The sequence below is a fragment of the Erinaceus europaeus genome, chromosome 2 (genome assembly GCF_950295315.1).
Source record: "Erinaceus europaeus chromosome 2, mEriEur2.1, whole genome shotgun sequence".
NCBI classification, from domain to species: domain Eukaryota; kingdom Metazoa; phylum Chordata; class Mammalia; order Eulipotyphla; family Erinaceidae; genus Erinaceus; species Erinaceus europaeus.
The window spans coordinates 112,179,952-112,202,541 of record NC_080163.1 but is presented as its reverse complement, the minus strand read 5'-3'; the positions used below and the strand labels follow the sequence as shown (position 1 = coordinate 112,202,541).

At 38.4% G+C, this 22,590-nt stretch overlaps 1 protein-coding gene across 1 annotated transcript; it reads left to right on the top strand.

The window, feature by feature from the left end:
- The first annotated feature begins 16,630 nt into the window (after positions 1 to 16,630).
- DEFB130B (defensin beta 130B) lies at positions 16,631 to 22,266 on the top strand. Its single transcript, XM_016185608.1, has 2 exons — positions 16,631 to 16,688; positions 22,085 to 22,266. The coding sequence occupies exons 1-2, from the start codon at positions 16,631 to 16,633 to the stop codon at positions 22,264 to 22,266; spliced, it is 240 nt and encodes a 79-aa protein (XP_016041094.1).
- Positions 22,267 to 22,590: the final 324 nt, after the last annotated feature.

Here is a 22,590-nt window from a genome sequence, read left to right as displayed (position 1 = left end):
TATAAAAAGGAAACACTGACAAAAACCATAGGATAAGAGGGGTACAACTCCACACAGTTCCCACCACCGGAACTCTGCATCCCATCCCCTCCCCTGAAAGTTTTCCTATTCTTTATCCCTCTGGGAACATGGAGCATCTTTTAAACTCAATTCACTGCAGGCTTCCATATTTATATCTGATCTGAATTTGTCCTGGTTGAAATGGCTGGGGTTGTTTGGGTGGAGAAACTTGGATAAAATTATTGTTTTTGCCTGACAGTGAAGTCCTCTGCCCTTCATCTGGGAAAACTATTCCCATTTTCCACTGGGAAAATGTACTATCTGATCCATGCAACCTCCTTGCTCTCCCTCCTTGACAATGGGGAACTGTCCAGAAACTTGCACAGTCAGAATTATAAGTAAAAAGAAAACACTACTCATAAACAGAGTTTGTCACATCCAGATACAATACAGTTTCAGTACATGTTTCAAAAGTAATACCTGGACCTATTTATATCTGTCCCTAGCTGAGATTCATAGAATTTCTCCAGCTCCAGAGCTCCAGTGGCGCAATTGGTTAGCGCACGGTACTTATACAGAATTTCTCCAGCTCCATGAGCATGTATGCCACCGAGTTAGTTTTCTATGCTCATTGTAATGGGTTACCACAGACTGAGTGGCATAAAGTAATACAGGTTTATTATCTAACAATTGTGTAGGCCAGAAATCTAATATGGTCTCAATGAGCTAAAATCAAGGTGTTGATAGAAATGAGGATTTCTTTTTTCAGGAGGTTTTGCTGCAAGGGAAAGAGGCTAAAGAGTCTCTCCCCCATGGTCTAGTTCACTAGGATTTCATTCCAAAGGAATTGCAGAGATCATACTTTCAAGCATTTAGTTTTGGAAATCCTAGAATGAGGAGTTAAATAAAAAAAGATAATAAGGGGGATTCGACTTCCGGAGGCGGAGCTACGAGCAGCAGATCACTTTCTCTCCTCTCCTCTCCCGGATCAACGAGGAATACCAAAGGAGACCACCTGGGACCAAAACAAGACAGGATTAGAATGACCACAGGAACCCAGTAAATCACCCGTGAGTACAAACACGTGTGGCTGGTGACAGAGAGGAGAGAGGGGCCTAAAGAGAGATTAAGTGACTGCTAACAGTTCAACAGTTTATCAGTGGAGACACCACCTCCAGTCTTCTCCACCAACAAGGGGACAGCTGAAGGGAGGAGAGGACTCCCCAGAGACTCACCAAGTGCAACTCTGAGTCTCCACTGCTACTACCCTCAGAATCTGGAGCAGCAACGGGAAGGGACACCAGGGGACAGAGATCTAACCAGGAAACTCAGGAGAAGACCTATACCTCGGTGGCATAGCTGAGGGGCTGTGAAAGTCTCTTTGCATAACCACTGGATTATCTCTGCCACACCCTGCTTTATCTCTTGGTCAGGAGTCAGTGATTAAGCTAAGAAGCCTATTGATAGTTTAAAAGCCCTCAGGCTCCCATACCCTACAGGGAAGAAAAAAGAAAAAAAAAAGAGGCTTTTACACCACTCAGCTCCAACTCAGGGATTGAAAAAACTATTAACTTCCACCACTGTAAACCCTTTAATTAAATTACTTAGACACAAGTCAATCCAGGCAATAGTGATCAATAATTTGAAAAGTACTGATAAAGGGAACTCATAACATAATATATAAAATGGTTAAAACAACAAGAAAAAATATTGGAGACTCGAACCAGGACAAGAGTCCAGATAAAAGTCCTCCGGAGGGTTAAGCACAAAACAACGAGTTCAACATCCAAACATTAGCTAAGGAAATAATAACAGGAGTGAGTAAAGAATTTGAAAAAATTGTAATCAGAAATGCAGGAACAACAAATGAGAATATGGAAGAAAATTCTAATTATCTCATGGTTATTAGAGAGCTGAAAGCTGAAATCACTGAGCTAAGAAGGCAACTAGCTGAACAAGCTAAAACAGTATCAGAGCAGGGCAACAAAATAGATGAACTCCAGAAAGCAGTAGAGGGCAGAGAGAACAGAATCTATGAGGCTGAAGACTGAATTTTAGCAAGATTGAGGATGAATTAGAGACAACTAAAAAAGAAGTAAGAGATCTCAAAAAGAGATTAAGAGATGCTGAAAACAACAACAGAGTCCTATGGGATGACTTCAAAAGAAACAATATACGCATTATTGGCTTACCAGAGGAAGAAAGAGGAGAGGAAGAAAGCATTCTCCAGGCCATAATAGCTGAAATTTTCTCTAGTCTAGACAACATCAAAGACATAAAGATTGAAGAAGCCCAGAGGGTCCCAAACAGAATTAACCCAGACCTAAAGACACCAAGACATGTCATACTTAGAATGGAAAGGAATAAGGATAAAGAAAGGATCCTCAAGGCTGCAAGAGAAAAACAAAGAGTCACCTACAAAGGAAAACCCATAAGATTAGCAGCAGACTTCTCCATACAAACACTACAGGCCAGAAGAGAATGGCAAGATATCTATCGAGTGCTCAATGAGAAAGGCTTTCAGCCAAGAATACTATATCCTGCTAGATTGTCATTCAGACTAGATGGAAGCATCAAAACCTTCTCAGACAAGCAACAGTTGAAGGAAGCAACCATCACCAAGCCTGCCCTGAAAGAAGTTCTGAAAGGTCTCCTATAAACAACCAGACCACCACAAATAGGACATATATCAAAACACTCTAAAACTCTACAAGAATGGCGTTAAAATATCTTCAGTCTTTGGTATCAATAAATGTCAATGGCCTGAATTCACCTATTAAAAGACACAGAGTAGAAAGATGGATCAGAAAACACAACCCAACAATATGTTGTCTACAGTAAACTCACTTTACTCAACAAGACAAACACAGACTTAAAGTGAAAGGATGGAAAACTATCATACAAGCCAATGGCCCACAAAAAAGGGCAGGAACAGCTATTCTCATATCTGACATGACAGACTTTAAAATAGATAAGATTAAAAAAGATAGGAATGGACACTACTTAATGCTCAGAGGATCAGTCAATCAAGAGGACTTAACAATTATTAACATCTATGCACCCAATGAGAAGCCATCTAAATACATCAAACTTCTACTGAAAGAGCTACAGCAATATATTAATAGTAACACAATCATAGTAGGGGACTTCAACACCCCACTCTCTCAACTTGACAGATCATCCAGGCAGAAAATCAATAAAGACATAAGGGAGCTAAATGAAGAGATAGATAAACTAGAACTATTGGACATTTTCAGAGTCATTCATCCCAAGAAACTGCAATACACATTTTACTCAAATCCACATGGGTCATTCTCAAGGATAGACCATATGTTAGGCCACAAAGACAGCATCAGCCAATTCAAGAGCACTGAAATCATCCCAAGCATCTTCTCAGACCACAGTGGAAATAAACTAACACTTAACAATCAACAAAAGATTAGTAACAGTCCCAAAATGTGGAAGCTCAACAGTACACTTCTTAACAACTTCTGGGTCAAAGAGGAAATCAAGGAAGAAATCAAAATGTTTCGAGAGTTCAATGAAAATGAAGACACAAGCTCTCAAAATATTTGGGACACAGCTAAAGCAGTCCTAAGAGGGAAGTTCATAGCTATACAAGCACACATTAGGAAACAAGAAAAGGCACAAATAAACAGCCTGATTGCACATCTTAAAGACCTAGAAGAAGAACAACAAAGGAAGCCTAAAGCAACCAGAAGGACAGAAATCACTAAAGTTAGGACAGAAATCAATAACATTGAGAATAGGAAAACCATACAAAAGATCAACGAAAGTAAATGTTGGTTCTTTGAAAGAGTAAACAAAATCAACAAACCTTTAGCCAGACTCACAAAACAAAAAAGAGAGAAGACCCAAATAAATCAGATAGTAAATGAAAGAGGAGATATCACAACAGACACTGCAGAAATTCAACATATCATACGAGGCTTCTATGAAAAACTATATGCCACCAAATTAGAGAACCTGGAAGAAATGGATGATTTCCTAGATACCTACCAACTTCCAAAACTAAGTAAATAGGAAGTGGATAACATGAACAGGCCCATCACAGCTAATGAAATTGAAACAGTTATCAAAAATCTTCCCAAAAATAAAAGTCCTGGACCAGATGGTTTTACAAATGAATTCTACAAAACCTTCAAAGAAGAACTAATACCTCTACTTTTAAAAGTCTTCCAGAAGATTGAAGACACTGGAATACTCCCTGCCAGCTTCTATGAAGCCAACATCACCCTGATACCAAAAGCAGACAGGGACACAACCAAAAAAGAAAACTACAGACCAATATCTCTGATGAACATAGATGCGAAAATATTGAACAAAATTCTAGCCAACCGGATACAGCAGTATATCAAAAAGATTGTTCATCATGATCAAGTGGGGTTTATCCCAGGCATGCAAGGTTGGTTTAATATACGTAAATCAGTCAATGTGATCCACCACATCAACAAAAGCAAAACCAAAAATCACATGGTCATATCAATAGATGCAGAGAAAGCCTTTGACAAAATACAACATCCCTTTATGATCAAACACTACAAAAAAATGGGAATAGATGGAAAATTCCTGAAGATAGTGGAGTCTATATATAGCAAACCTACAGCCAACATCATACTCAATGGTGAAAAACTGGAAGCATTTCCACTCAAATCAGGTACTAGACAGGGCTGCCCACTATCACCATTACTATTCAACATAGTGTTGGAAGTTCTTGCCATAGCAATCAGGCAGGAGCAAGGAATTAAAGGCATACAGATTGGAAGAGAAGAAGTCAAACTGTCCTAATTTGCAGATGACATGATAGTATACATGGAAAAACCTAAGGAATCCAGCAAGAAGCTTTTGGAAATCATCAGGCAATACAGTAAGGTGTCAGGCTACCAAATTAACATTCAAAAGTCAGTGGTATTCCTCTATGCAAACACTAAGTTAGAAGAAATTGAAATCCAGAAATCAGTTCCTTTTACTATAGCAACAAAAACAATAAAATATCTAGGAGTAAACCTAGCCAAAGAAGTGAAAGACTTGTATACTGAAAATTATGAGTCACTACTCAAGGAAATTGAAAAAGACACAAAGAAGTGGAAAGATATTCCATGTTCATGGGTTGGAAGAATTAACATCATCAAAATGAATATATTACCCAGAGCCATCTACAAATGTAATGCTATCCCCATCAAGATCCCAAGCACATTTTTAGGAGAATAGAAAAAATGCTACAAATGTTTATCTGGAACCAGAAAAGACCTAGAATTGCCAAAACAATCTTGAGAAAAAAGAACAGGACCAGAGGCATCACACTCCCAGATCTCAAACTGTATTATAGGGCCATTGTCATCAAAACTGCTTGGTACTGGAACATGAACAGACACACTGACCAGTGGAATAGAATTGAGAGCCCAGAAATGAGGCCCCACACGTATGGACATCTAATGTTTGACAAAGGGGCCCAGACTATTACATGAGGAAAGCAGAGTCTCTTCAACAAATGGTGTTGGAAATAGTGGGTTGAAACATGCAGAAGAATGAAACTGAATCACTGTATTTCACCAAATACAAAAGTAAATTCCAAGTGGATCAAGGACTTGGATGTTAGACCACAAACTTATCAAATATTTAGAGGAAAATATTGGCAGAACTTTTTTCCGCATAAATTTTAAAGACATTTTCAATGAAACGAATCCAATTACAAGGAAGACTAAAGCACGTATAAACCTATGGGACTACATCAAATTAAAAAGCTTCTTCACAGCAAAAGAAACCACTACCCAAACCAAGAGACCCCTCACAGAATGGGAGAAGATCTTTATATGCCATACATCAGATAAGAGTTTAATAACCAACATATATAAAGAGCTTGCCAGACTCAACAAGACAACAAATAACCCCATCCAAAAATGGGGGGAGGACTTGGACAGAATATTCACCACAGAAGAGATCCAAAAGGCCGAGAAACACATGAAAAAATGCTCCAAGTCTCTGATTGTCAGAGAAATGCAAATCAAGACAACAATGAGATATCACTTCACTCCTGTGAGAATGTCATACATCAGAAAAGGTAACAGCAGCAAATGCTGGAGAGGGTGTGGGGTCAAAGGAACCCTCCTGCACTGCTGGTGGGAATGTCAATTGGTCCAACCTCTGTGGAGAACAGTCTGGAGAACTCTCAGAAGGCTAGAAATGGACCTACCCTATGACACTGCAATTCCCCTCCTGGGGATATATCCTAAGGAACCCAACACATCCATCCAAAAAGATCTGTGTACACATATGTTCTTGGCAGCACAATTTGTAATAGCCAAAACCTGGAAGCAACCCAGGTGTCCAACAACAGAATAGTGGCTGAGCAAGTTGTAGTATATATACACAATGGAAAACTACTCAGCTGTAAAAAATGGTGACTTCACCATTTTCAGACGATCTTTGATGGACCTTGAAAAACTCATATTGAGTGAAATAAGTCAGAAACAGAAGGATGAATATGGGATGATCTCACTCTCAGGCAGAAGTTGAAAAACAAGATTAGAAATGAAAACACAAGTAGAACCTTATTGTGGCCTTATTATTTTACTTTTACCAAAGTAAAAGACTCTGGGGTGGGTAGGTGGGTGGGGAGAATACAGGTCCATGAAAGATGATAAATGACATAGTAGGGGTTGTATTGTTAATTGGGAATCTGGGGAATGTTATGCATGTACAAACTATTGTATTTACTGTTGAATGTAAAACATTAATTCCCCAATAAAGAAATAAATTATAAAAAAAGATAATAAGGAAATCCAAATTTGAAAAGAAGCAGACCCATCACTATTTGTAAACAACATGATAATATAACAGAAAACCCTAAAGATGCCACTAATAGCTACTAGAAATAATAAATAAATAGAATAAAGTCACAGAATATAAAATCAATATGTAGTATCTAGGAATATAGCTCATCTGGTAGAGTTTAGAATTTACATGCCTTAAAGCTCTTAGTCTAGTCCCTGGTGCCATGTGTACTAGAATGGTTCTCTAGCTTCTGTATCTCTCCCTCACCCATGTGACTTTTGATACCTCATATGAAATAAATCTTTTTAGAAAATCTGTATACAAAATGATGTGTTGATTCTATATGCATGCAGTGAGCTAAAATAAAGAGAAATTAAGAAAACCATCCCATTTGCAATAGCTTCAAAAAGGTCAAGGAACTTGGAAGTAAATTGAAAAGAAGTATTGAACAGTGGACAATTTATACACTGAAAACTTTAACATTGTTAAAAGAAATAGAAGACACAGCAAAATGGAAAGATATCCCATGTTCATATATTAAAGGGTAGCCAAGGGTTAGTAGACCAGGGAGCAAGCTCAATAGTAGAGTGTAGGACTTCCATACCTGAGACACTAGGTTCGGTTCTTGATACTGATAATGTCACCAGAGCTTATTCTTTTATTTATTTATTTATTTTATTTTTAAACCTTCTATTTAGAGACGTGACAACAAGTAAATTTTACAGAAACATATGAGAAAAACTTGATTCACAGTTTAGAGTAAAGACAATTAGACCTGAAGGCTCTGATGCCTGTCAGCTAGTATTAAAACTGAGGTTCTGGAGTGAAACATGCTGCAGAGATTAAAGGAAAAGCAATCAGTATTCCTCTCCTCCCTCCTCACCCTCTTTTTCGTCTTCTTTTTTTTTTAATTTTTTTTTCCTCCACGGTTATTGCTGGGACTTGGTGCCTGCACCACAAATTCACTGCTCCTGGAGGCTATTTTGTTTTGGGGTTTTTTTTGCCCCTTTGTTGCCCTTGTTTTATCATTGTTGTGGTTATTATTATTATAGTTGTTATTAATGTCATTGCTGGATAGGACAGAGAGAAATGGAGAGGAAAGGGGAAGACAGAGAGGAGGAGAGAAAGATGGACACCTGAAGACCTGCTTCACTGCCTGTGAAGCGACTCCCCTGCAGGTGGGGTGCTGGGGGCTGGAACAGGATCCTTACACCTGTCCTTGTGCTTCCTTCCAGTCATGCGCACTTAACCCGCTGCAATACTGCCTGACCCCTATCGCCCTCACCCTCTTCTTAAACAGAATCCACATCAACCTCCTCATAATCCTTCTCCAGGGCAGCCATGTGTCATAGGCCTCAGAAAACTTTCCTTCTTCTCTGCTTTCACTCACACACCAATCAAAGGCTTGCTTGGTGTACATCAGGCCAAACTGATTGTCCAGTCCAGACCAGGCCAGCTCAGGCTTCAGCACTGACTGTGGTATTGCTCAGCATGCACACAGTCCACTGGCCATGTTTTCACCAGGGACCACAGTGAGAGTCAGTGTTTATTCTTTGTCTGCTGTTATCCTCAGGTCTCAATTGACAGTGTCTCTCCGTTACAATAAAAAGTTAACACCGTAAAGCTTCCTCAGTTTTTTTTTTTCTCAGTTCAGAAATATCAGTATTTCTCCTTCTCTATATACTTCTCACCAGCTAGCTAAAAGGAAAAAAAAAAAGCCACCAGGAGCACTAGAATCATGCAGACACTGAGGCCCAGCAGTAACTCTGGTGATAAGACAACAATAATAAAATAAATAAATACATACATACATACATAAAAATTCTAGGAGTCAGGCAGTGAATCACCTGGTAGAGAGCACAAGTTACCATACATAAGAACCCCCAGCACCACCTGCAGGAGGGAATTTCATGAGCAGTTAAGCAGTACTTAGGTGTCTTTTTTCTTTTTCAATCTCTATCTCCACCTTCCCTCTCAGTTTTTATCTCTATAAAAGAAAGGAAGGAAAGAAAGAAGGGAGGGAGGAAGGGAGGGAGGAAGGAAGGAAGGGAGGAAAGAAGGAAGGGACAGCATGAAGGCCCCAAATCTCATCTGCTATATTCTTACCTCTAGGTCTTTGATTATTAAACAATTTATTCTGCTTTGTATATTAGTGCTTTTTAACCACCAAGTTTCAGATGCTACCATAACACCAGCCTGACTTCCCTGGGCAGACAACCTCACCAATTTGTCCTGGAATTCCACTTCCCCAGAGCCTTGCCCCACTAGGGAAAGACAGAAACAGACTGGAGATATGGATCTACCTGCTAATGCTCATGTTCAGCAGAGAAGCAATTACAGAAGCCAGACCTTCCACCGTTTGCATCCCATAGTGATCCTGGGTCCAAACTCCCAGAGATATAAGGAATAGGGAAGCTTCCAATGGGAGAAATGGGATGTGGAACTCTGGTGGTGGGAATTGTGTGGAATTGTACCCCTCTTATCTCACAATCTTGTCAATCATTCTAATACATAAAAAATAAATAAAAGCATTGTCGAGGAAGATGGTATCAGAATGGGAATAGGACTAGAAAGCTGGATCAGGGCAGAGAGAAGCTTCCAAATAAGGGGAAAGTATATAAATACCATTAATTGTAAATCCTCACAGGGTCTGGTAGCTCATCTCTTCATTTTCATTGTTCTCCAGATAATTTTTATTTTTCATGGTTTCTTCAATGACTGAGGTACTATTAAAAACATACATTGTTTAGTTTTGACATTTTAGGGGTATTTTTTTTTTCATTTTGTAACTGATTTCTAGCTTCATATCATCATGATCTGTAAAGATTTTTTTTTATGATTTCAATATTCACATATTTACTAAGACTATCTTTTTGTCCCAACATAGGGTCATTCCTGAGGATATTTTGGAACAAATATTGATTAATTTCCTTAGGGATAAAATTCTCTGTATAAATCTGCTAAGTCCATCTCATCTATTATTTCTTTACAGCCATTATTTCCCTGTGGATTTTTTTGTCCTAATGATTTGTCTCTTGCTTTGAATGGTGTGTTCGGATCGTTTACTATTGTTGTGTTGAAACCATAAGTGAGATGGACTTAACTATAGACATAGAATTAATGAATCTTATTTTTTTTCTATTTTTATTATTATTATTATTATTCTTTTATTTCCTAATAGAAACCTGCAGACCTGCTTCACCGCCTGTGAAGTGACTCCCCTATAGTTGGGAAGCAAGGGGCTCGAACTGGGATCCTGATGCCAGTCCTTGTGCTTTGCACTAAGTGCACATAACCCACAGAGCTACCGCCCAACTCCTGAATCGTTTTGGTTTTAAGATTTTAAGAAAATATTTATCTATTTATTTATTTATTTATCCCCTTTTTGTTGCCCTTGTTGTTTTATTGTTGAAGTTATTACTGTTGTTATTGATGTCATCGTTGTTGGATAGGACAGAGAGAAATGGAGAGAGGAGGGGAAGACAGAGAGGGGGAGAGAAAGACAGACACCTGCAGACCTACTTCACCGCCTGTGAAGTGACTTCCAAGCAGGTGGGGAGCCGGGGGCTTGAACTGGGATCCTTATGCTTGGCTCCACGTGGGTTTAACCCGCTGTGCTATAGCCAGACTCCCACTGATTCTTGTTTTTTTATCAATCCAACTACTCTGTGTCTTTTGCCTGGTAAATTCAGATCATTCACATTTGTGGCTTATTTGTTGGCATTCTGTATTTTGGGAAGAGTTGTTTGTTTTTTCTCTCGCAATGTTTCTTTTTTAATAATATTTATTTATTATTGAATAGAGACAAGGAAATTGAGAGGGAAGAAGGAGATAGAGAGGGAGAGAGAGAGAGAGACACCTGCAGTACTGCTTCACATCTCATGAAGCTTTCCCCCCTTAAAGTGGGGACCAGGATCTTGAACCTGGGTCCTTAGGACTGTAATGTGAGCACTTAACCTTCTCCAATATGTTTCTATCTTCCTGTTTTGGGGAGTGGTTTTCCATAATGTTCATAACATTTTCCATGTTTCTCTGCTTCCTGGATTCCTGTCTGATGATCATCTGATTGTGATTCCTTTATTAATCACTTTCTTCTTTTCCCTAGCAACCTCTAATATTTTCTCCTTGTCTTTTAATGTTGATAATCTCTCAATAATGTGCTTTGGTGTAGGACTACCTAGGTTCAAGAATTTTTACCTGGAAGTCTTCCTCATGGCCATATTCCAAATGAGGAAAATTTTGCACTATTATTTTCTTAAATAGATTCCCTCTTCCATTCTCCCCCTACCCTTATCTCTTTCTTTCTGTCTTTCTCTCACTCTTTTTGGAGTCCTACTAACTCTAATGTTTGTCTTTCTAGTGTAGCCTTCAAGCGAGTCTTCCTTAATCTTCCCCCCCCATATGTTTTGAAGTCAATGAATAAAATCACTTTTTCTTCTATTTCTGATATTCTTTCTTCTGCATAGTTAAGCCTACTTTCTATGCTCACCATTTGATCGTGGAATCCACTCAGAATAAATTTCACACCTTTAGCTCTGTTTTAATATTTTCCATATCCATATGGAATGGATATTTGGGTTTTTTATCTATTTTTCCATGTTGAGAGTTTTATATTTCTTCAAATTTTCTGTGAATGTCATTTCTAAGTTCTTTCTCTGATATTTCATCTGGACCTATTATTTGTGAATTTGTAAAATAGGTTCATGTCCTATAATCATTCTCTTGGTTTTATTTTTGTTTGTTTTGTTGTTGTTGTTGTTGTTTTGCATTTGGCTTGATTTCTACTGTTGGTCAGCAGATGGTGACTCAAGTGCTCGGGTTGTGTTTTGTACATGAATTGCAGGGGAGGGCAAGTTCTAATATGGCACCTGGTTTCACTTTAATAGAGTCCTAGTCCAAGGATGAAACTCCAACCCATTCTCTAACCTTTATATATTTCCTTTTGCAAGGGCAGACTCTAAAGTTAGTCACATTTCCTGCCTGCATGTTTTCACTGGAGTGGCTTTCCCCTGAGTCTTCATGATTAGAACAACTGTAGTTTTCCTGGTTTTCTCTTACTCTTTTTTATTTATAAAATGGAGATATTGACATGACCATATGATAAGAGGGGTACAATTCCACACAATTTCCACCACCAGAATTCTGTATCCTGGTTTTCTTTACTGTTGTACAATCACACAGGCACTTTGGTTCCTCTGGATGCCACTTGGGGCTAGCTATTGTCTCTATAGTTACTTAGCCTATAGATAAACCACGGTTGCCAATATGGCTCTAGCAGCTGTGTGATTGTACCTGAGTTTCCCTCCTTTCTCCCCTCCTCTGCCCACTAGCCATGGGTGCTTACCCACTTTTGGTCAGTGATTCTTTTTTCCTCTACCATAAACTCTTAGCAGTATTCTCATAAATTTGTTCCACTACATTACATCATTGTGTTAGGTGACTGATTTGGCTCATCTACTCCACCATGGTTCTATTCCTGGAAGTACCTGTCTTTAATTTCTAAGGGGAAATTTGCCATCATTCATTGATCTCTCAAAATCAAAACCACTCAGCTGTAAAAAATGGTGACTTCACCGTTTTCAGCCTACCTTGGATGGACCTTGAAAAATTCATGTTAAGTGAAATAAGTCAGAAACAGAAGGATGAATATGGGATGATCTCACTCTCAGGCAGAAGTTGAAAAACAAGATCAGAAAAGAAAACACAAGTAGAACCTGAAATGGATTTGGCATATCGCACCAAAGTAAAAGACTTTGGGGTAGGTGGGTGGGGAGAATACAGGTCCATGAAGGATGATAGAGGACCTAGTGGGGGTTGTATTGTTATATGGGAAACTGGGGAATGTTATGCATGTGCAAACTATTGTATTTACTGTTTAATGTAAAACATTAATTCCCCAATAAAGAAATAAAAAAAAACAAAAACAAACAGAACCCTACCAGATCATGTCAAATAACAAATAAAACCTGCCATTGATACATGTAGTTAAAACCAGAATGACAGAATAAATCTATAATGTGTTTAAAGAAGCTCACTGGAAAGGATTCATCAGTGCTTGAGGTATGCACTGCCTGTAGAACAACTTACTGCAAAACAAACACTAACTGCTATGTTCAGTTTTCTCTACCTCTGTGCCTTCTTTTTGACTGCAGTGATTTTTCTCCAGTACAAAGACTTTAATATTTTTTGTCCAAACAAACAAAAAAACATGGCAATATTGGATCCAAAACCAGGAGACCATGCTTGAAAAGATAGGCCAGTTCTTGACTCTTGCTTGTGCCCTTTACATGATAGTACTTTCACAACCCTGCATGATCATCTTGGAACCTCTGAACCCCTTAGAGATGCCGTGTTTTCTTTTTAATTGTGATTTTTTTTTTTTTTTAGACAAAGGCTCTCTACTCCTCCAGTACATTGCTGCAATGACTTTATTATCTTATTTTTTATCTCTTTATCTCAATTTATTCTAATTTTTATTTTATTTTAATGCAAGAAAGACACAAAAAGGAAGACAGAAAGGGGGAGGAAGCAATATCAGAGTAATGCTCAGATCTAGCTTATGGAGGCTTATGGATTGACCCTGAAACTTCAGAGCCTCAAGCATGAGAGTCTATTTTGCATAATAATTATGCTGTCTCCCCAGCCTCTCATTTTCTTCTATTTTCCTTTTCAAGATTATCTTTTTTTATTGTGATTCTCTCAACTCTTCGTTTTTCTTCTATAAATCTCTTCTTTACATTCTGTTCTATGGCTACCACAGGATTCTATCCAACTTGTTATATACAAAACAATCATTTTCGTGCTGCTTTTGAATCTCCTTGTTTAGTAATAACTTAATTTTTGAATTTACCTATTTTGATAGTACAGGGAGAAATTGAAATGAGAAGACAGAAAAGGAGAAAGATGAAGGCATGTGGGCCTGCTTCACACCACTTGTGAAGCTTTCCTCCTTCAGGTGGGGACAAGGAGCTGGATTCTTGAATATGCTAACCTGTGGTTAACTAACTACACTATCACCTAACCCCACAATAAATTTAATTTTTTAATTTTTTTATTTATAAAAATGAAACATTGACAAAAACCATAGGATAAGAGGGGTACAGCTTCACACAATTCCCACCACTAGAACTCTGTATCCCCTCCCCTCCCCTGATAGCTTTCCTATTCTTTAACTCTCTGGGAGTATGGACCCAAGGTCATTGTGGGATGCAGAAGGTGGAAGGTCTGGCTTCTGTAATTGCTTCCCCACTGAACATGGCCATTGACAGGTCGATCCATACTCCTAGTCTGTCTCTCTCTTTCCCTAGTGGGGAAGAGCTCTGGGGAAGCAGAGCTCCAGGACACATTTGTGGGGTTGTCTATCCAGGGAAGTCTTGTTGGCATCATGCTAGCATCTGGAACCTGTTGGTTGACAAGAGAGTTAACATACAAAGTCAAACAAATTGCTGACCAGTCATGGACCTAAAGGCTGGAATGTTGCAGATGAAGAGTTGGGGGGGTCCTCCATTTTGTGGATAGCTAGTAGGCATATTTTAGTTAAATTCCAAAGGGTCTGTTGCTATACTAGTTTTTTTTTTTTTCCTTTTTCTTTTTGTCCATGAGCCTGAAATCTGATATGCCAGTGGATCCAAGTTAATGTCTGTGGAGATGATATCATGGCTGGAAAAAGGACCAGAAAGCTGCATCAGGGAAGATAGTAGCTCCTTAATATAGGAAAGGGGTATAAATATTGTTGACTGTAAACTCCATTGATTTGATATGATCTGGGGACCATATTCAGCTTAGGGGCCTATGTGACCTCTGCATCCCTCTAGAGCTGAGTTCACATTCTGTGGTCATGAGTAGGAACATTCCATGCTGTCCCAATATTGACCCATCTTCCTCAGGTGTAGCATAGAGTATGTTGTCCATCCTGCCTTCAGATGATCCTGCCTTCGGATGATTCTCTACCATTGTTGATCCAAGTTGAGATAAATTAAGTTCAACTGAATTTGTTTTAGATTAATTGATTCTTACTCAAAGGTTATTAGACATTTTCTACGATGTTTCTACATGGAGAGGTAAGAATGAAAAGTTAAGGAGACTCTTTAAGTTATAAGTTATACATAGTTATATATAGTTCTTAACAATAGAAGGTTAGTGAGAAAATAATGTGTTTTCATCTGTGGTCTTTAAACTCTTCTGTTATTACCATCCTTTCCATGTGCTACACTTATATAGAGGATAGAAAACATATGAGAAAATGTTAGTATGCAACTAGTTCTGTATGCTCTCTAGGAGAACCTTTCAGCTGCTCCTGAAGATATCAGGACCTGGTGGTGGGAATTGTGGGAAGTTGTACCCCTCTTATCCTATGGTTTAGTCAATGTTTCTTTTTTATAAATAAACAATTAAAAAAAAAAGCTCCATTACCCAATTTAAAATCAGTATACCAGGTATTTCATATTATTATTTGTATTTTTAGCAAGTTGGTTAGAATGTATTATCTTTCCTGCATTCAAACAAACCCTGAGACATTAGGGGGTTAATGATGGAAAAGAGCCTAAGTCGGCAGTGAGATTGTTTTGTAGACACTTACCATAGAGAGATGGAAAGCTGTATTCAAGGGTTAGCAACTGTGTTGTAAACTATGGGGATTGAATTGCTGTGTAGAAAACTGAGAAATGTTACACATGTACAAACTACTGAATTTTACTGCTGATTGTAAACTATTAATCCCCCAATAAAGAAAACAAATTGAAAATAATAATAATAATAATAATAATAATAATAAGAAGAAGAAGAAGAAGAAGAAGAAGAAGAAGAAGAAGAAGAAGAAGAAAATATCAAGAAAATATCAAGACCGGAATACAGTTCACCTGATGAAACATGTGTCTTATGAAGCATGAAGCCCCACATATGGGAACACCATGGCACCTGCAGAAAAACTCTGAGGATGATCAAGCAGTGCTGTTGTATCTCTCCTTCTCTGTCACTCTGTCTTTGTGTGTGTGTGTGTGTGTGTGTGTGTGTCTTTCTCTACATATCTGAAATAGAATGAAAGGTGATCCTAGGAGGAACTACGCATGCACAATGCTCCTGCACCACAGAAAGAGAGAGAGAGAGAGAGGGAGAGAGAGAGGGAGAACATCATGTATAGGGGACACTAGCCTCTCCTTTAATAGCCAAAAAAAAAAACCATAGTTTTTCATTTTATTTTTTATATTTATTTATTTATTCCCCTTTGTTGCCCTTTTTTTTGTTGTAGTTTTTGTTGTTGTTGGATAGGACAGAGAGAAATGGAAAGAGGAGGGGAAGACAGAGAGAAGGAGAGAAAGATAGACACCTGCAGACCTGCTTCACCGCCTGTGGAGTGATTCCCCTGCAGATGGGGAGCTAGGGACTCCAACTGGGATTCTTATGTCGGTCCTTGCTCTTTGTGCCACCTGCGCTTAACCCGCTGCACTACTGCTGGACTCTCTACTTTCTCATTTTAATGGTCCTTGGGCAATTCACTTATCCCCACTGTGGAAGAGTATATAATGGAAAAGTTTATCTGAAAGTTAGTACTATGGATTTCACACTCACATGATCTCACTTCCTGGTTATTTTCAAAGATAATTGACTATGAAAACCCATAGAAAAAGTAAAGGACTGACCATCTGGTTTCCTGTAATTAGTTAATTTATCACCAAATTTACAGAGTCCATGGTTTGGAAATATTCCAAAGGAAGCTATTTTGTTTTCTTACTTGTTAAGCTTCATTGACCAAAAAGAACCTCAGTCCCCCAGAAGTCAATAAAAGACCTTGTGTTTCACTTCTATAATCACTCAACTCTCTGCTGGACATTCAACCATGAGACTTCATTCCCTTCTTTCTGTCCTCCTCCTTTTTGTGACTATAATACCAAAAGGTAAGACAATGAGTAACTGTAAAGATAGGTTGCTTAAGAAGTCTTTGTCCCTGGAGGGCGTTGCTTCACAAGCGGTGGAGCAGGTCTGCAGGTGTCTATCTTTCTCCCTCTCTGTCTTCCCCTCCTCTCTCCATTTCTCTCTGTCCTATCCAACAACAACAACATCTATGACAACAATAACAACTACAACAAGCGCAATAAGAAGGGCAACAAAAATGGGAAAAATGGCCTCCAGGAGCAATGGATTCTAGTGCAGGCACTGAGCCCCAGCAATAACCCTGGAGAAAAAAAAAAAAAAGAAGTTTTTGTCCATGAAAAATTTTTTTAACCACAGCATTGCTCACCTCTGTCTTCTAGTGGTGTCCCATATTGAGTCTGGGACATAAGAGACTCCGACATGAAAGTCTTTTTTGTATGATCACTATGCTATCTCCCTGACCCTGTTCATGCACAATTATATTGTGATTGTCTTAATTCCACAGAAAGAGGTACCAAAAGTTTCATGATTAGAAAAGAAGGCTAAAGAGGACTGGGTGATAAAACACCCAGTTGAGTTCATGTGTCACCACGTAAAAGGACCCGGGTTTGATCCCCAGTTCCCCATCTGCAGGGGAACGTTTCAGAAGCCATGAAGCAAGCCTGCAGGTTGGCCTCTCTCTCTTTCTCTCTCTCCCTCTCTCTCCCTCTCTCTCTCCATCTCTATCTCCCCTTCCATTTTCAATTTTTCTCTTTCCTATCAAATAATGATTAAAAAAAGAAGTGGCCACCAGGAGTGATAAATCATCTTGAGAGTGATAAATATGGTGACAAAAAAAGAAGGGAGGGAGGGGGAAAAAAAGAAAGGAATGAAGAAGGAAAGAAAGAAAGAGAGAGAGAAAGGGAGACAGAGAAAAAAAGGTTATAACATATATATGTATATGTCAGAGCTTAACAAAGTTACATTATGTTATAAGAAGAATAGACATTTTGAAGCAGGGGTATTGAAAGAAAATAAATAGCAGAAGGTAGCTTCAATGGAAGAAACAAATATAATGCAAGAATATGGAATAAACACTTTAAGAATATGGTTCATATCCCTAGAATCCATGAATTAGAAGTCTGAAAGTTAAAAAGTCTGATCAAAGAAAAAAGGGAATGCAGTCATCTTCAAGTCAGTTCTTCTAGATCCTTGTAAAGACTGACAGAACTGTTTTCATCATTGCTAGAGGCAGAATGCTCATGTGCCTCAATATAATGTCTATGGTCATTTAAAAATATATTTATTTATTTATGAAAGGAATTGGAGAAGAGAGAGCAAAAGAACCAAATATCACTCTGGTATATGTGCTACCAGGGATCGAACTCAGGACCTCATGCTTCAGAGTTCAGCACCTTAACCACTGCACCACCTCCCGGACCACTCTGTGATCATTTAACACAGATTAAGCATCGGATCTGGGAGAGATAACAGAATTTCATGCCTGAGGCTCTACGGTCCTATATTCAATCTCCTGCACCACTAAACCAGAGCTAAGTAGTACTCTAGTAAAATAAATAAATAAATAAATAAATAAATAAATAAATAAATAATGATAATCACAAAGAAAGAAAACATAAGTATGAATAATTTTGTTTAGCTCTTAGAATTTTTTTTTTTTTTTTTGCCTCCAGGGTTATTGCTGAGGCTTGGTGCCTGCACTATGAATCCACTGCTCCTGGAGGCCACTTTTCCCATTTTATTGCCCTTGTTGTTACCCTTGTTGTCATTATTATTGTTGTTGTTGCCATTGCTGTTGTTGGATAGGACAGAGATAAATGGAGATAGGAGGGAAAGACAGAGAGGGGGAGAGAAAGACAGACACCTGCAGACCTGCTTACCACTTGTGAAGAGACCCTCTTGCAGGTGGGGAGCCGGGGGCTCCAACTAGGATACTTGTGCCAGTCCTTGAGTTTGGTGCCATGTATGCTTAACTTGCTGCACTACTGCCCAACTCCCCTCTTAAGAATATTTTAAATACATTAGGGGAGGGGATGGGATACAGAGTTGTGGTGGTGGGAATTGTGTGGAGTTATACCTATCTTATCCTATGGTTTTGTCAGTTTCCTTTTTATAAATAAAGATTTTAAAAAAGAATATTTTAAATACAATCAAAGTCACTCATTTGATCAATACCTAGTCCATGAATATTTAGGGATCTACCTAAACCTATTTGTCTCATCCTGAGTTTATTTTTCTCAGTGGATCTCATTTTTGTCAAAAGACACAGCTATCATGAGATACACTTAAAGTATCATCTACAGGGTGATGTTAATAACTTAAAAGTAGAAGACAATTTAATAGTTGATTCTTTGCTTTTATGCATAAAAGAATCCATGTCCACATTAAAAAAATAAAGAATAAGGGGTGATGTTAAAGATAGGCGGATTAAGAGACCTAGAGAAATATTAAAAATAAAATAGGAAAACTACACCAGTGATTACTAGACAGATGTCAGATAAAAACTAAGAAATACTTACAATAAAATCAGAATAGTAGTTACATTGAAGAACGTGAAAGAGAGTTCATATAGAAATGGGTAAAAAGAAGTCTTAATAAAACAATATGCAGTTTGTTTACCTGGATAGTGGTTATAATTTATTAGGCACTATTTTCAATTCTGTTCCCTGCATCTTTACAATGATCAGAATATATTACTAACTGGGAAAAAATTATCTTACTAGAAGTAGTGGCAACACTGCTAAATACTAGCTAAAACCTAATGTTTTAATCTAGATTGATATTGTTTTCACTTATCTGTAGGTCTAAAGAGTGGAGATTGTCATTTCTGACTTTTTAACTTAAAATCTAAGGACTCTAAGTAGAGATTTTTCAAGTTTACCTTCTCTTGGAAGATACGATCTCTGAAACGTTGTTTACCTCCAAATTCCTTTAGTGTTTGAGGTGGACAATCAGCTTAATGTTGTAGCATAAATATGATGATTGTAGTGGTGATGGTGGTGATATAGAGAAATAAAAGAGCACAGAGAGAGAGTGAAAGAGCCCACAACATGAAGCTTCCTTCAGTGTGGTGGAGGCCAGCTAGAAGCTGGGTCACACACATGACAAGTGCATTATCCAAGTGAACTGTCTCACTGGACCCAGATTTTTTTTTTAATTATCTTTATGGGATAAGTAAATAGAAATTACAGATCAGCCCTCAGCTCTGGCATATGTCAATGCAACTGATTAAGTCTAGGACCTCTTGGGTATGCACATTCTGTGCTCTAATGTTAAACTGTCTCCCTGGCCTTACTGAATTATTTATGCTAGACTTTCGATCTACTCAATCTATGTTTCTTAAAATCAGATAATTGAAAGCACAAGGACCAGCATAAGGATCCTGGTTCAAGCCCCTGGCTCCCCACCTGCAGCTGAGTTGCTTCACAGGCGGTGAAGCAGGTCTGAAGGTGTCTCTCTCCCTCTCTGTCTTCCCCTCCTCTCTCCATTTCTCTCTGTCCTATCCAACAACGATGATGACATCAATAACAATAATAGCTACAACAATGAAAAACAACAAGGGCAACAAAAGGGAAAATAAAAAAATCTAAAAAAAAAATCAGATAATTGACTATAAATTATCAGATAGTTGAAAATACTTACCTTCAAATACACATCAGCGTGAGTGAGGAGCAAATGTTTTTATTCATGCTTAGCCTTCACCACATGAGCTAAATTCAGTTAACATAGTTGCCTATCGCTATTCAAAGTCAGAGAACTTGACATGACCTGGATTTTTTAAAAGTTAAGGGAAGGAGTTGGGCTGTAGCTCAGAGGGTTAAGCGCACATGGCACAAAGCCCAAGGACCAGCCTGAGGATCCTGGTTCCAGCCCAAGGCTCCCCAACTGCAGGGGAGTAGCTTCACAGATGGTGAAGCAGGTCTGCAGGTGTCTGTCTTTCTCTCTGTCTTTACCTCATCTCTCTATTTCTCTCTGTCCTATCCAACACCGACGACATCAGCATCAACAGCAATAATAACTACAACAATGAAAAGCAACAAAAGGGAACATAAATAATAAAAAAAAATAAGAACAAAAAAAGTTAAGGGGAAAAATAGATCTACTGAAAGTAAAAGTTTAATGCAAAACCATTTGTTTGTTTGTTTTAATGAGTGATATACAGAGAAAGAGACCAAAGCACTATCAGCTCTGGTTTATGGTGGTGCTGGGATTAAACCTGGGACCTTTAGTGCCTCTGGTGTGAAAGGCTTGTTGCATAACCATTGCGAAAATCCACGATTATAGCGGGGAACATGGCAATGGTTTAGTGGGAAATAAGTTGACAGAAAACACACACAAAAAAAAAAAAACAAAAAAAAAAAAACACAATACTTAGGCATGTGCTTCTCCATACCCAAATTAGTTAAGAGAATATATCTAAATAACCAAGGAGATGGTTCAGAGGATAGAACATAGGCCTTAAATATGTGAGGTCCAGGTTCAATCCCTGACACTGAATATGTTGGACCAGTGCTCTGATGCCTCTCTCTCTAAATATATCCTTAAAAAGAAAATGAATATATTGAAAGGAAAATACTTTTCAACTCTCTGAGAGAAATTTTGTGAATCTACATTTAAGCCACAATGTGCAACTCAGAAGGTATGTTTTACATTATCCTGAAATGGTGGAATTAGGTAAGGTGGGAACTGAAGGAGTAGGGCTTATCTAAAAAAATGGCAAAGATGAGAGTGGGGACTCTGTGATAATGTTGTAAGCACAGATGGGGAGGAAAGCACGGATAGACAGATAGGAGGATGTGCTGTTCCTTAAAACTATGTCTTAATGTAGGTGCTGTTAGCATTTAGGGCAAGGCCATTGAACAACCCTGTGCCTTACCCACTAAATACCAGGGATACTTCCCAGTTATGGCGACAACAACAAACCACTCCATGTGTTTCAAAATGCATCATGTCAGGTGAGGACAGCACTCTTAACAGCTTCTAGAAATTAGCCTGTTCACTCTAAGATGTATTCAGTTTCATACTTGTTTTTCCTCTGAAAAGGTATTTCTTTTGCCTATGAGTCTGATCCTTTCATATAGTAAACATCATCCCTTCTATCCCAAGACTATCCTTAGGAGCTGCATTGTGGTGCACCTGAATGATTGCACATGTTACAATGTGCAAAGACCCGGGTTCAAGCCCCTGGTCCCCACCTGCAGGGGCAAAGCTTTGTGAGCAATGAAGCAGTGCTACAGGTGTCTCTCTTTCTACCACCCCCTACTCTATAAATTTCTGGCTGTTTCTATCTAATAAATAAAGATGAAAAAATTAAAAATAAAAGACCAAGGCCATCCTTCTTGGGAGTTCATTGCTTTATATATATTAACTGATAATTTCATGGAAAATTAATGCTGTTCTCAAATCTCTCCCTGTGCAGCAAGAACTGGCGTTATTCCAGGATTGAAACAGTGTGTGCTTTTGAAAGGGGTGTGCAAAGACAAGGGATGCACCCCCTTGGATGATACCATTGGTGCTTGCAATGAAGACAAAAAATGCTGTAGAAAGTGGTGGGTCTTTGTTCCCTATCCCACCCCAGTTCCCAAAGCAAAATCTCCTTAGATGAGAACTATAAACTCTTCAATCTCCAGAACGCAAGGACAAGCTTTTCAGATTTCTGTTGAATTCAAATTCTTTGGGTTTTTGTTTTCTCCTTCCCTTAACTAGAAATAAATATTCTTCATCCCACATGCACTTCTCCCAGGGGGAATTTCTTCTTACTGTGTATGTTAGTCCCTGAGAAACTTCAACACTAAACTAAACAATAACAGAATCTCATATACTAAATATATGTATACAACTTTGGTGGTGGGTGTGATGTGATAACATACAATTTAAAGAGAGATGAAAATTTATTTCTTGCTAATGCCCATGTTCAGTGGAGAA

Excerpts from the sequence above, each read along its gene's own strand:
- DEFB130B (XM_016185608.1), top strand. The coding sequence starts at position 16,631 with ATGAGACTTCATTCCCTTCTTTCTGTCCTCCTCCTTTTTGTGACTATA. Across the intron at positions 16,689-22,084 it reads TGTGACTATAATACCAAAAG|CAAGAACTGGCGTTATTCCA; the intron begins GTAAGACAATGA and ends CTCCCTGTGCAG.